This window comes from Kogia breviceps, chromosome 12 (assembly GCF_026419965.1).
Source record: "Kogia breviceps isolate mKogBre1 chromosome 12, mKogBre1 haplotype 1, whole genome shotgun sequence".
NCBI lineage: Eukaryota > Metazoa > Chordata > Mammalia > Artiodactyla > Physeteridae > Kogia > Kogia breviceps.
In genome coordinates this window covers 97,031,709-97,044,949 of record NC_081321.1, presented here as the reverse complement: position 1 = coordinate 97,044,949, position 13,241 = coordinate 97,031,709, and the positions used below count along the sequence as shown (strand labels likewise).

Sequence of the window (13,241 nt, the reverse complement as noted above, 5' to 3'; positions counted from 1 at the left end):
TCCAGAGATAGAAGTCACTTTATTTGCTGATCTCTATCTCTTCCTTTGAGGAATGTTCACTTTTCCAGATGAAATCATTGGCAACAAAATAGTCTGTGCTGGACATTTGAGCCATTAAAAAAACGTGTTCCTGCTTTGCTAATGGTGCAAAGGAGTGTATTACCTCAGGCCTCTACTCCCTGGACACGGCAGGTGGGAGGTGGTTGAGGGCGGGGGGGGGGGGGGGGGGGGGGGGGAGGGGGGGGGGGGAGGGGGGGTGGGGGCCAGAGGGGGGAAGCAGGAAAGCCCGTCCTTTCTCAGGAGGGACTGACTGGACGTACAGGAATAGCCTGAGCTGGACGCGGAGGGGACCCAGGAGCTTGTGGGCGCCCATGGTGGCCAGGCCCCGCGACTGAGCTGGAGAAGGGCTTCCTGTGTGGCTGCTGGTAGACAGCCGGTGCTGAGCCACACATCCCCCATGGTGGCTACTAAACCCAACTGTGGTTTAGTTTAACGTGTGCAGAGTGTTTATAAGAGAGTTCTAACCACTAGAGTTAAAGCATCTTCACATAAATGCCCCAGGTATTTTCCATCTGTGGGTCTTCAGTCTGTATGAATCAAATCTACGCAGACTTTTCAGTTCAACTTTTCTCCTCTTGAATTCATCCAGCAAGTTTTTGCTGAATGACTGCTCTGTGGTCTGACTTGAGTTTTGAAAGCGTCGCTGTGTTGAGAATAGACTGAAGGGCAGTGGGGGAGCCAGGACAGCACTGGGAGATGACTGCGGTTATGCAACGGAGAGGTGCCGGGGTGGGGGCTTCGGACACCTCTGAAGAGGGAGTGGTCTGTCCTCTCCCGAGGCTGTGGTGCAGTCACGTGGCACAGAGGGCCCCATCCTTCATTCCAGCACAGACCATTAACGAAACAAAGTAGGGTATTTTTTTATTAACTAGTTGCTGTATCCTAATAGTATTACATGGTGATAGTCAAAATCTTCAAACCAGTTAGAACGAGGTGAAATGTGAAAGTCCAACACCCACCCCCCAAATCTGAGACCCCACTGGGACTTTCTGTGCGTTGGCACACTTTGGTGGGTACCTAATTGTATTTTAATACAGTGGGATCAAATTATATCGCCGTGCTACACCCCACTGATTCCACTTGATACGAGGGAACACCGATGTGCCATTCTTTCACGTCTGTGCACACAGCTGCCCACGCTCTCTCTCCTCTGGCTGCCTGTGTTCCACTCCAGAGGTGTATCGGCATTGTGACTCTTGATGGACAGTGAGGTGCTTTTCAGTGTCTTATTTTTCTTGCTGTTGAAAACAGGGCCACAGAACATCTACCTTTAATCCTTGCGTGAGTTTATCTGTAGGAAAAGTTTTAGAAGAAATAGTTGGGTCAAAGGCTAGGCGTTTCTCTTTGGTTAAATATATCACGTGTTGAGAGGCAGCACAGGTACAGACAGGTATGGAGGACTATGCGTATATACGTGCTTGGTTTTCAGTAGCATATCTTACAAGCACTTGAGGCTTGAATTTTTATCTGCTAGCACAGATACAAGATCTGAGTTGCCACGCAGCTCACCGGTGATGCTGACCATTCCTTCCTGGAGTCCTCAGTGGCACCTCAGGCAAGCCTGTGGGCTCCTGCCCTGCTGGGATTGGAACAGCGACCTTTGTTCCCTGGGGCCTCCCTCTGCTGGAAAGGCCCCTTCCCGTCCTTTACACCCCCAGTTGCTCTCCACCTTGGGTTCTCCCAACCATTCTACCTTCACAAGTCCTTCCTCCCCGTTCTTCCCTCTGCTTTCTCATAACGCCTTATTTACCTCTGTTCTAGCCCTTTTCACACTCGTGGCTGTATTTACTTTACTGTGTGTCAGTCTGCCCTATTAGGACATCAGGCCCAGGCAGGCAGGGACCGTGTCTGTCTTGTACACTGCTCCAAACCCTGGACTTCGAAGAGTGCCTGGCACAGAGTCAGTACTCAAACATCTGTTTGTGGAATGAACGGGTAAATCCACTCCTTCCTTAAGGATTGATCCTCCCCTCACTCCAGGCCAAACAGTGGCTTAGAAGAAATTGTAGTCACTTCTAAAGAGTGAAGAAGTTCCCACCCTGGATAATGAAGGAGGAACAAACCTTAGATCCAGTGTGTGCTCACAGTGAGGTCTGCAGGGCAGCACAGGCCAAGCCAGCGTTGTGTGTGGGCAGCAGTGAGGACGCCTTCCTTCTGTGCTGCCTTCTGCAGTTACAGAGATTAGAGATGGCTTCTCCAAGGCTGACTTTCAGGGAGATGAGCAACATGTGCCTTCTCTCAGAATGTTGTTGCTTTATAGTAATAGCCTTTTGGCCTAATGACCTGTTCTGTTTTTATTTCCTGGAATGAATTAAGGGCATTAAAGGGGAGCTGAATGTACTTCCGTAATTTGTACCTTTCTTTACTTGATATATGTGTTATCAGGCCCAGAGGGGAGGAAAGATGTTATGCCAACTCCCATCCTGGACCAAGAGCACCCTTGGCAGCCTCCGTTAACCTCTGATACTCTGTGCGCCATTTTGGGAATGGCTCTGACTCACGATGTTTACTTACACCAGTGGCAGAAGTCACTGGAATCCAGAGATCTGGGAACCATTTCCCCCACCTTGGTCATTCCTGGATTCCTGAATGTATTCAGCAAGCATCTTTTGAGGGCCTGCTATGTTCCCAGGACACACATGGGGGACCACGAATGTGTTTTTCAGGACTGGGAGGGGAAGGAGATGGGGGGATGATTTGTACATCTTTTTTTTTTTTTTTTTTTTTTGCGGTACGCGGGCCTGTCACTGTTGTGGCCTCTCCCGTTGCGGAGCGCAGGCTCTGGATGCGCAGGCTCAGCAGCCATGGCTCACGGGCCCAGCCGCTCCACGGCATGTGGGATCTTACCAGACCGGGGCACGAACCCGTGTCCCCTGCATCGGCAGGCGGACTCTCAACCACTGAGTCACCAGGGAAGCCCAGGTACATCTTTACACTTAGGATTTTCTTGCTCTCAAGTCTCAAATTTGTTGCTTTTAGACCTTCAGTGGTCAGAAACACACTGCCCCTACCCCTTGTGCAAATGGAATTTTAAAGTCTCCGAGGGGAGCCTGCCTGAGGGCCTGCCCACTCCACTGGTGACCAGCAGTCCCCTGAGTGGCCACAGCAGAGCTGCGCTCCTCCCACAGCCCATGGCAGGGCCTCCCTCAGTGGAAGCTCATCCTAGGCCAGCACCCTTGCAGATTGCCAGCACATGCAAGGCACTTAGTGCAGTGTCTGGCTCATGAGAATGTCTTCCCAGGCACTAGGTGATGACTGGCCTCCCCATTGCTGAGTGAAGGAGGGCTGGTAGGGGAAGCCTCGTACAAGTGCTTATCCCAGTAGCAACAATCATGGGAAAACAAAAAGCAAATCCAGCCCCAGTCACTGGCATTTCTCACTGCCTTTTGGTGGTTTGCTGGGTGGTGATTTTAAGAGCAATGGCTACCACTTCTAGGGTGTCAGATGTATGCCACATGACTTTGATTCCCTGTCTCTAATCCTCCTTCAGTCCCGTGAGGAAAATATTCTCATTTTATTGAGGGACTGACTCTTGGAAGAGGTTCCGCTGCTTCCCACGTATTGGTGACATTTGAAGTCATAGGAAGGGATGAAATGTTGCTGGGAGGTACAGGAAGAGCCTCAAGAATGGACCATGGGGTGTGCCAGTGATGGGGAGAAGGAGAGGGGGTTATCAGAGAGGGAGGAGAGAGCCAGGAGAGACCAAGATCACTGAGGGTGGTACAGGGTGCTTTGGGAGGGGTGGACGGTTGGGCAGGACCCCTACTGCAGGGCAGGAAAGGGGGACCTTGGGAGATGCTGGTTGAGAATTTGGCTTGGGCGACCGTGGCGGCCTGACCTCAAGCCCCTCAGAAGTTGGTGCTGCTCTGTGAATGTCAGAGATGAGTTTTCAGGTCAACTGGTGCTTCAATACCAGTTGGATTTTCCTCTGTGGCACAGACCCTGGTCCCCCAGGCCCCTCTTTTTTTCCTGTCTGCCTTACGACTGTCATGTGGAGCTGAAGGGAAGAGTGAGGACACTTGGAGCCAGGGGTGTTGGCCCAGGACGAGGCTCCCACTGAAGGCTGCCCTGCCGTGGGCTGCAACCTGGGATCCTGGGGCCTTCACGCACCATCTCGTCTAACCCTCGCCCAAACCTGGTAGAGCACAGCTCAGGAAACTGGGGCTCAGAGAACAGAATGGCTTTCCCACGGTCACCGAGCTCGCCAGTGCTAGAGCTCGTGAATCTGAGCTTTCCTGATTGCCACCATCCTAGGCTTTCATCTACATTATCTCACTGACTCTTTGGGCAGGAGATCTTCAGTTCTTCCTCTTACTTTCTATGTCTACTTGGGTTTTTTTATGCCTTGCCTCGGTTTCCTCTCTAGGACTTTGAATGTCTTTGCTGACTTCTCACCTCTTAGAGGAGACTGAACAGATCTGCTTTGAGGCTTCAGAAGGAAAGTGTCATCAATTCCGAATTATTACAAGTCAGAAGTGAAGTGGTGGCACGGAGCTTCCAAAAGTCATTTATTAATATAAATGGAAGGCCTTGCACAATTTTACAGAAAGAGATTGGCCTTCCTGATTTTGTTTTACTTAGATTATGGCATTTCCTTAATGACATCCATATATAAGCTTGGAGAATGTGTAAGTGGGGAGATGGGGAACAAGAGCTGAGAATCTGTGCAGGGGAGCTGGTTCTGCATTAGAAGCAACTCTAAACAGCACACACACAGATAGGTGAGATGACTGCAGTCATTGCGCATTGGGCTGTGGCTACGCGGGGTGCCGGTGGGGTCAGCTTGGCCTTGATCTTGGGAATGTCGCAGTCGCTGAGCACAGTGCTTTGGTGAGAAACAGGTCCCTGGACTGACAGGGAAAATTACCAAGCTGCCACTGTGTGACTTGGGCAAAGAAAGCTGGACTTTCCTTGTTTCCACTGGTCAGGTATGCACATGCCTCATCTCCAGTGCCCTCTGCAGGTCTGGTGTTTCTTGGTTTTGTTACTGGGCAGGGCATCCGTACTCGGTGATTCAGTTTCTCCCTCCTAGAAGCCTGGGTCTTTTCGTGCTGAGCCTGGTGGCAACCTCTTCTTGGTTCCTGGCACTTAGTAGGCTCTTAATAAATCTTGTGCAGTACTCATCTTCTGTTAGTGTCTGAAGCAGGGCTGAACCCAGGCAGAAAATGAATTCCTAAAAATGAGCTTTTCAGGTGTCAAGCTGCTTCTCTGCCCAGAGCAGGCGCCCTGTCTCCCTGCACCTATCCCCTGCAGCTGCTCCCTGGAGCTGGCCAGGCAGCCCAGCCAGTGGCTTGATTTGACCACTTTGAGACTCACCTGAGCCGAAAACACAGATATTCCCTGAGGAGCCTGGAGCAGAGACCAGCTGCTCTGGGTAGAAAACTTTCTGCTGCTGCAGTCATGGACTGGGGTGCTTCTAGGAGGGCCCTGGCTAAGAGCATCGGATTCCACAGGAAGGGAATGCTGTGAAACGTAGCACTAGGGCCCAGGCCAGAGAAGCCTGTCCGGCCTTTGTTGTATCCCAGGGATGAAAAGGACACGCTGCCTCTGTGATTATGGAGCAGAGATCCTGCCAGCGTGCTGTCTGGAAGAGTGCATGTGTGGCACCCATGCCTGGTTATAGAGTTCGTGCATTTGGAGTGCTTGGCTTCGAGATACCATAATTTGCTCTTTACTTCAAATTTGTCTACTTCAAGTTTGGAAGCTGTGAAATACATCAGATTAAAACTTTTAATTAGCAATTAGATCTTAGCTTATAAGATACCTGATTTATTTAAAATTGAGATCGTTTTTAGAAAACATCTTGGTATGATAGAACATCACCTTAACAAACAGGCACGGTTGGTGTCCTGCTGGTCTCCACCATTCGTTGCTTGGGTGACCATGGACAAGTTACTTAGCCTCCCTTAGCATCAGTTTTCTGAGCTGTAAAGTAGAGATAAAAGTAATGAGAGTGATAATAATTACTATCTAATAATAATTACATTATCGTTTACCACATAGCACTTACTGGAGACCACATACTGTTCACCCCTGTATGTCCTGCCGCATTTGACCCTCACAGTAATTCCTTGCAGTTTTGTCTCTCTTTTACAGATAAGGCCACTGAGGCACAGAGAGCTTAGGGACCTTGCCCACTGTTGCCCAGCCTGTGAGTAATGGGTCTGGGATTAGAGCCCGTCAGCTGGTATTCCTTCCTCTGCTCCTAGACTGTCTCACAGGGAATCACGAGGATTAAGTAGGATGGCATGCGGGAAAGTGCCCAGAACAAAGCAAAGTCTTGCACCTTGTAAGTGTAACAGTGTAGATCACTCTGCCTGCCCTGCCCTACCTTCTCCCTCCTGTGGCTAAGCTGAGGCTTTGGACTTCTGACTGCGGCAGTTAGGAAAGTTTCAGATCTCTGGCTGTGTGGTCTGAATGCAGGGCGGTATATAAGGGAGGGTGGAATCACTTTTTCACCAAGAAGTCAGGGAATCTCATCTGGTTGTGGACGGGTCATTCCATCAACGTGATTTGTGCTTGTGAATATAGCGGGGGGTCCTTCAACTTCTTCCGTCTGGCAAGGGAAAGAATCACCCTGTTACCCTTGCTTGGATTTAGAACTTTACTCTTTCTAACTGACCCTCACACAGACTGTATCAGAATAAACTGGTCTGAATTGGGGCATCAGTGGCTGAAATGAGCCAGTCATGGAAAGAGGGAGACAGCGCCCAACACAAGCAAAGCCTGGTGGAAACTCCGTGGAGAGTGGAGTCAGGTGTCAAAGGTGGGTTATTTCCACTCACGTTTTACCCCAGGTCCTAGTCCTGTTGGATGGGTAGGACAGAGTGAGCCCGGAGATGCAGGGACTCTGCTTTGACGTGCTCTCCTCACATGTTCTCTGTCCCCTTCTCCAAGGGATGAGGCCGATTAAGCTTAGCAATCTGTTGATTTAAGTACACGGACTGTTTGCCGAAAGCTCTTTGAGCTCCTCAGTTAAGATGTTGGAAGGCTTACTTGTCACTGTGAAATACACACACACATGCATATAACACACACATGTATGTCAGTGCCAAGTTTAGAGTTTATTGACTTTCTCCCACCAAAAGGAGACATTTTAGAATGCTCTGTACTGAAGGCAGTAATGGAAATGGAAGTTGTGAGATGGAGTTGGCTTGCTTTTTTACCTTGGGAATTTAAAACCACAATGATATGTTTTTCTTTTATAGGTTTGTCTACGGATTTTGAGCATCTGAAGCTGACCTCTGAATTTAAGCATTCCCTGCTGCTCCCTCACCCTTTGGAGAGATGTCTGTCGCTTATGATGATTCCGTTGGAGTCGAAGTGTCCAGCGACAGCTTCTGGGAGGTAATGCCCATGATTTCTTCTGGATGAATGCAGAGACCAAGCCAATCATGCCTGACACCCCCTCCCTCTTTTTTGGCTGGGATTTGGGGGATGAGATGAACATACCCCAAAACCAGCCAGGCATTTGTGGTCAGATCTAGGTGGCAGCAGGTATGGCTTAGCTCTCAGTGAAGGTGGTAAACTTACCTTGTTAGGAGAGTTGGATTAATGAGAGAGGTTAGAGGTGTTAATTAAGGTCTTGTCAATTTGTCCACTCTCAGAGCTTCCTTTCCACGTTTAGCCTTGATGTGACTTGGCGTGACGTACGCTAATTACCGGGCTTGGCCTGAGAAGCGGCATTACTTTTGAGTTTTGTATGGAAAAATGGACGGCGATGATGTGACATCATGTTGGACAGTACCGGCAAGTGGCCAGAGGGCTGAACACACTACCCTTGTGCCTGCTGGAGCATCTTCTTGTTAGTCTGTGCCCACGAGGAATTCCTTTCCTATCAGATTATTTGTGGTGTGTGTGGGGTTTTTTTGGAGGTTACTTTTCCTGAACCCCACTTACCTCCTGCCTGCTGGTTAAAGCAAAGTCCACGTTTGATAAAATTTTGTTCATGTGTCAAAACCCCCGGAACCTTCCCAGCAGCTGTGGGCTTAGTGGAAGGAGCACTGGCTCTGCAGTTGGAAAGATCTGGGTTCTGATCCCAGCTGTGCCATTACTAGCTGTCTGTGTGACCTTGGGCAAGTTGCTTGACTAATCTGAGCTTCAGGGTTTTCAGCTCTAAGAGGGAAAATGATACTGGTCCTCGAGGGAGGTTGCCAGGATGAAATAAGAATGGAGACATCGGTGCCATGTGGGTGCTTTCCTGACACAAAAGGCTCAAGTGCTGCAAAAGATGAGGGTAAGGCCCTGGGGTTTGCTGTAAACTAAAACACATTAGTTCTGTGAACTTAGATTAATTAGGTGTATAATTTTGTCTACATCAAATACCATCTGATATTATAAATTTATTTATTTTTGGCTGCTTTGGGTCTTCACTGGTGCGCGCGGGCTTTCTCTGGTTGCGGTGAGCGGGGGCACTCTTCGTTGCGGTGTGCGGGCTTCTCATTGTGGTGGCTTCTCTTGTTGCGGAGCGCGGGCTCTAGGTGCACAAGCTTCAGTAGTTGTGGCTCGCGGGCTCTAGAGCGCAGGCTCAGTCGTCCTGGCACGTGGGCTTAGTTGCTCCGCGGCACGTGGGATGTTCCCAGACCAGGGCTCGAACCCGTGTCGCCTGCATTGGCAGGCAGATTCTTAACCACTGCGCCACCAGGGAAGCCCCCCATCTGATATTATAGTCTAACAGAGACAAGTGATCACAGGAGCCCAAGATTTAAAAAGATGGACTCAAAATTCTCTCAACACTTTCCTTCTTTGAGTATTGGGGGAGATGTCATTATTGACTTTTAGCTGAATACTTTGTTTTATCAAAAGTGTGTGTTTATTGAGCACCTCCTGTGCTAGGCCCTGTGAGTTCCAGTGGGAAATGTGACAGCCTGAGTCCCTACCCCTTGGCTGGTAGCAGCCGTGCTTGTGGGTGTCCAGGCTGGTAGCAGCCGTGCTTGTGGGTGTCCAGGCTGGAGCTCAAATTTCAGTAGCCAGAGAGGCACATGTGGCCTGGGAAACATTTCACTGAAGGCAGCAAGAGTGATGGGGCAGCAATGGAGTCACGGGTGCATCCCAGCCGCTCAGCAGCAGCAGCTCCCTGGCATAGTCAGGTGCATTCTCACAGCATGCGGGAAGGTCGGTGGTAAAACTAGATAAAAATGAATCCGAACAGGCAGTTCCAAGCTGCAGTATGGAGGTGCCTCTGGGACATCGCTGGGATTCAGGACTGCCCCTCTGGTCCCATAAGCAGTCCTGAGTTCACAGGCCGGCAAGCTCCGCCTGCTGTCCTCTGGGGAGGCTGTGGCCTCACCAGCATTGCAGAAGCACTTGGGGAGCTGGCACTGGCTACAGAGACTTCCTGTGAGCTCCTGTGAAGCTGGCCTTTAGAAATGCAGGTTCCTGTTCTTCTCAACACTGATCTGAAACTATAGACAGAATCGTTTACAGTCGTGGGGAAACTTTCTGTTTGGTAACTGTCGTGGCATTGCCATCAGCGCCTGCCTTGAGTGAGGTGGTAGTATGGAGAGGCTAGAGCACACGAACGGCCTTGTGAGGGACAGACCAGGAGAGGCAACAGGACAGGTTCAGACACAGGCTTTGGAGCCAGTGGCCTGGTTTTGACTCCCTGCCTTGTCACTTAACTGTGTGTGTGTGGCTTTAGGCAAGTTACTAATTTTTCTTTTTCTCATTTTCCCAATCTGTAAAATGGGGATACTAACAGTACCCACATCCTAGGATTGTGAGAGTAAAGGGAACAAATACATGTAAAGTGGTGTCGGGCCTCAAGACAGGTGCTGGCTGGGAGCTCTGTCCCTCTGATCTGGGGGATGGGGGGCGCCATCAGCACACACACAACATATAATCTGTTCCTCTGGGGTGTGTTGGTCAGCATTGCCATAATTACCCAGATGCCAGAAGCTGCTGTGGAAAAATTAAGTAGCTAAATATAGTGCTATTACAGAAGTCTTCACCTGCTGGTTAAAAAAGAAAAATGGAGGTGAAAGTTGCCAGTGTGTATTGTCAGCATATATTAAGTCAAGTAGCTTGAACAAGTCCTGTCATTGATGTAAACCCTTAGGCACCCTGTTAAATTCTTAACTGCGATGTCAGTAGACAAGAACATCTCTTGTATGAAGAATCCTAAGGATTCTTCAGGCTCTGCTCATCTTGTGATGCTGTCCCTGAAATTACTCTTCATCTCATATAAATCAGCAGTGCCGCCCTCCTCCTCCTCCTCCTCCTCCCCTGATAGATGTGCCCTGGATTGCTCAGGCTGAACCGGCCCTGCTCGTCTCTGAGCGACTTAGGTGCACGTTGCCAGGTGCACATCTCCAAGCTGCCAGCAAGTTCCCTCTTTCCTATGGAAGGCCACTTCTCACTGGTGTGACCCACAGAGCTGTACAATCTAAAGAAAGCCTGCGGTCTCGAGGTGGAAAAGTCTTTTGTGCTTAATTTTACTCCTTCCCACCAAAAGGTGCTAACTGAAGTGGGTCATTCCAGAACCATCTTCTGCATGCTGGCTGTGTGCCTGCACAGGAGGGACATGGCCCTGCCCTCCAGGACCCTTTGGCTGTGACATTTGGAGGTAAGCTCCCTGAGGGAGGAGACAGATAATTGTTTGAGGTGCTGTAGAATTTGCTGGGGTGCAAGGGGGAGGTAGGGCTCCCCCTAGGGTGGGGGGCAGGAAAGGTAGCATGGAAGGTGGGCAGGATCGGTACTTACTAAGCACTCAGATGTTTGCTAGATGAATGTGAGTGAACAAGTAGTGATCTTGGGAGGAGAGATTGCCCACAGGGACATAATATCAGCCAGAAGTATTTAGTGGGCATTTGGAGGGGACATTTTCTGTATCCCCAACACCATAGTAAATGATTCAGAAGAGAAGAGGGGTGGATATCTGATTCCCACAGTGAAGGTATTGGGAGGAGAAAGGATGGTGGCCTCCATGGAGAGTGAGGGCAGTGAGGCCAAGCCACAGCTCTGCTTCTCAGTGTCATGGCCTTCAGAGGAGAGGGGTCTGCTGCTGGCATCACCAGAGAAGATACGTGGGGCGGGTGGGGCTGGGCTGTGAGTTGGGAGCAGGGACGGCATTCTAGGCCGGAGCAATGTCTGGAGGTTGGAATGAGCATGGCCTTGCAGAGGGCTGAGGATCTTGACCTCTTTGGAGCCAAAGGTCTGTTGTGGAGGTGAGAAGTCACGTGGGATTAGGTAGGTTGAGGCCTAGTGGAGGCGGTTCCCCAAGAGGATGACTCCTTTAGCCACCAGTTGGCTGAAGTTGGAGGCTGGCACATCCTGCCCACAGGCTCCCCAGTGGGGCGTGGGTGGCTCGGTCGCTTCTGGCAAGTCCTGGCTCATGCGGGGAGCCTGCAGGTGTCCCCCGCGTCCTTCACTTCCAGGCCCTCCTTCTGGGTCTCCTCTTTGGCTCTGGGGGCTGGGGTACAGAGAGAGCCTAGGCTGCAGGCCATGGTGCTTTTCAAGTGTTACCAGGGTTTCCTAGGAAGCCTGGCCCCCCCCTCTGCCCTTGGTAGGCTCTGGGAACACGACAGCGGGTTTGGCCCCAGCAGGCCTGAGGGCTGCAGCCTGAACCTCTGAGGGCTCCTGGGGCCAGGCTGGGAGGACAAACTGCTGATTTCAGGAACTGGGCCCTGCATCTGCCTCATCCCTGAGGCAGGAGCTCTGTTAACTGTCAGCAGTACGTGCAGTTAGAGCTCAGATCTCCCTGGCTGAAGCCAGGCTGGGGCTGGCCTGTACTGCACTCTCTGTGGGCACAAGGAGCCTTGGAGGAGAAAGATATTTTGGAGATGAAGAGGACATAAATATCTTGCTGTAAAATGTTCTGCGAATGTTAGCCCTAAAGAGTTGGCACGTGACTAGTATCTATAATTCTCACAACCATCCTGGGAAGCAGGAATTAGCAATGCCATGTTTGCGCCTAGGACGCTGAGCAGCTTACTTCTCTTCCCTGAGTCCTCAGGGTCACACACCAAGAAACGCTGGCACCGGGCTTGAACCCAGACAGGACACTACTTCCTCACGCCGAAGCAGAGGCATCTAAGTACGTGGCAGTCACTGCAAAGGAATACCTCTCTTCTATAAGGAGCTCCCAGGAGGCTGAGAGCAGAGGCAGGAGAGCAGTTCTAGAGAGCAGGTGCTTGGGCCCAAATCCCAGCTCCACCCACCGCTAGCACCATCAAACCTCCCAAGCCTCAGTTGCCTCACCTGTAAAGTGGAGCTCACAATCGCAGGGGCAGTAGAGAGGACTGAGAGCACCCATGTAAAGCAGAGCAGGATTTTTATTTTCTGTCTTGATGTCAGTGATGTCAAAGTAACTTGTGTAAGCCCTGTAGGAGAAAACATTTTCCGTTTTTACTCAGTAACAAATAGAAATGCATGATTTTAGAACTGGAGAAGTCTTGGGTGCTCAGTTAGCCTGTGGTGGCCTGGCTGCACTGAGACACCTTTATACCATACCAATGTGTGGGTGCATACGGTGGGCCTGGCGGTACACGGGCCTCTCACTGCTGTGGCCTCTCCCGTTGCGGAGCACAGGCTCCGGACGCGCAGGCTCAGCGGCCATGGCTCACGGGCCCAGCCGCTTTGCGGCATGTGGGGTCTTCCCGGACCGGGGCATGAACCCGCGTCCCCTGTATCGGCAGGCGGACTCTCAACCGCTGCGCCGCCAGGGAAGCCCAGGGTTTTCTTTTTTAACAGGAGTCAGGAAGGTTCAACCAGGGAGCTGGGGGAGGGGCGGGACTCTGTGGAAGCAGCAAGCTGGGGAGGGGGTAGACATGGTGGAAGCGGGGCGCTCCCTGGAGGAAGTGCTGTTTAGTCCCACTTTTCCAATCTGATGATTTCCACACTAGGTCTTGTGGCTTTTTACCCCGGGGGTTCACCGATTTCAGAAAGCTCTCTAACCATCCCTGCCTCCTTTCACCGTTAGAGTTTCTGCCAAAAGCGGCTTGGTCTTCAGCGAATCCTTACTTTACAACAGAGCCGGAACTTACCTCACCGTCAGGGTTGGCAGCAGCCCTTAGAGCGAGGAGGTGCCACTCATGCAGCACCTACTGGAGCATGAGGGGGAATAAGAGGGTGCAGCGACCTGGTCACCAGGCAGCCGTATGCTCAGGCTGCTTCCCGGACGCTTGGCTGAAGCATGAGTGTGTGCACGTACACCCATGCCAGGGAGACTGGGCGCTTCGGGG

The 13,241-nt window shown here is 51.0% G+C and overlaps 1 protein-coding gene across 4 annotated transcripts in view; it reads left to right on the top strand.

Annotated features, from left to right (window-relative positions):
• PACSIN2 (protein kinase C and casein kinase substrate in neurons 2) overlaps nt 1-13,241 on the top strand; it is a 129,638-nt gene that overhangs the window by 82,475 nt on the left and 33,922 nt on the right. For all 4 annotated transcript variants that reach the window (XM_059080919.2, XM_059080921.2, XM_059080920.2 and 1 more), the window contains one exon: nt 7,269-7,407. In XM_059080919.2, the coding sequence (XP_058936902.1) occupies nt 7,348-7,407 (60 nt within the window). In that variant the 5' untranslated portion in view covers nt 7,269-7,347. The remainder of the gene's footprint in view (nt 1-7,268; nt 7,408-13,241) is intronic.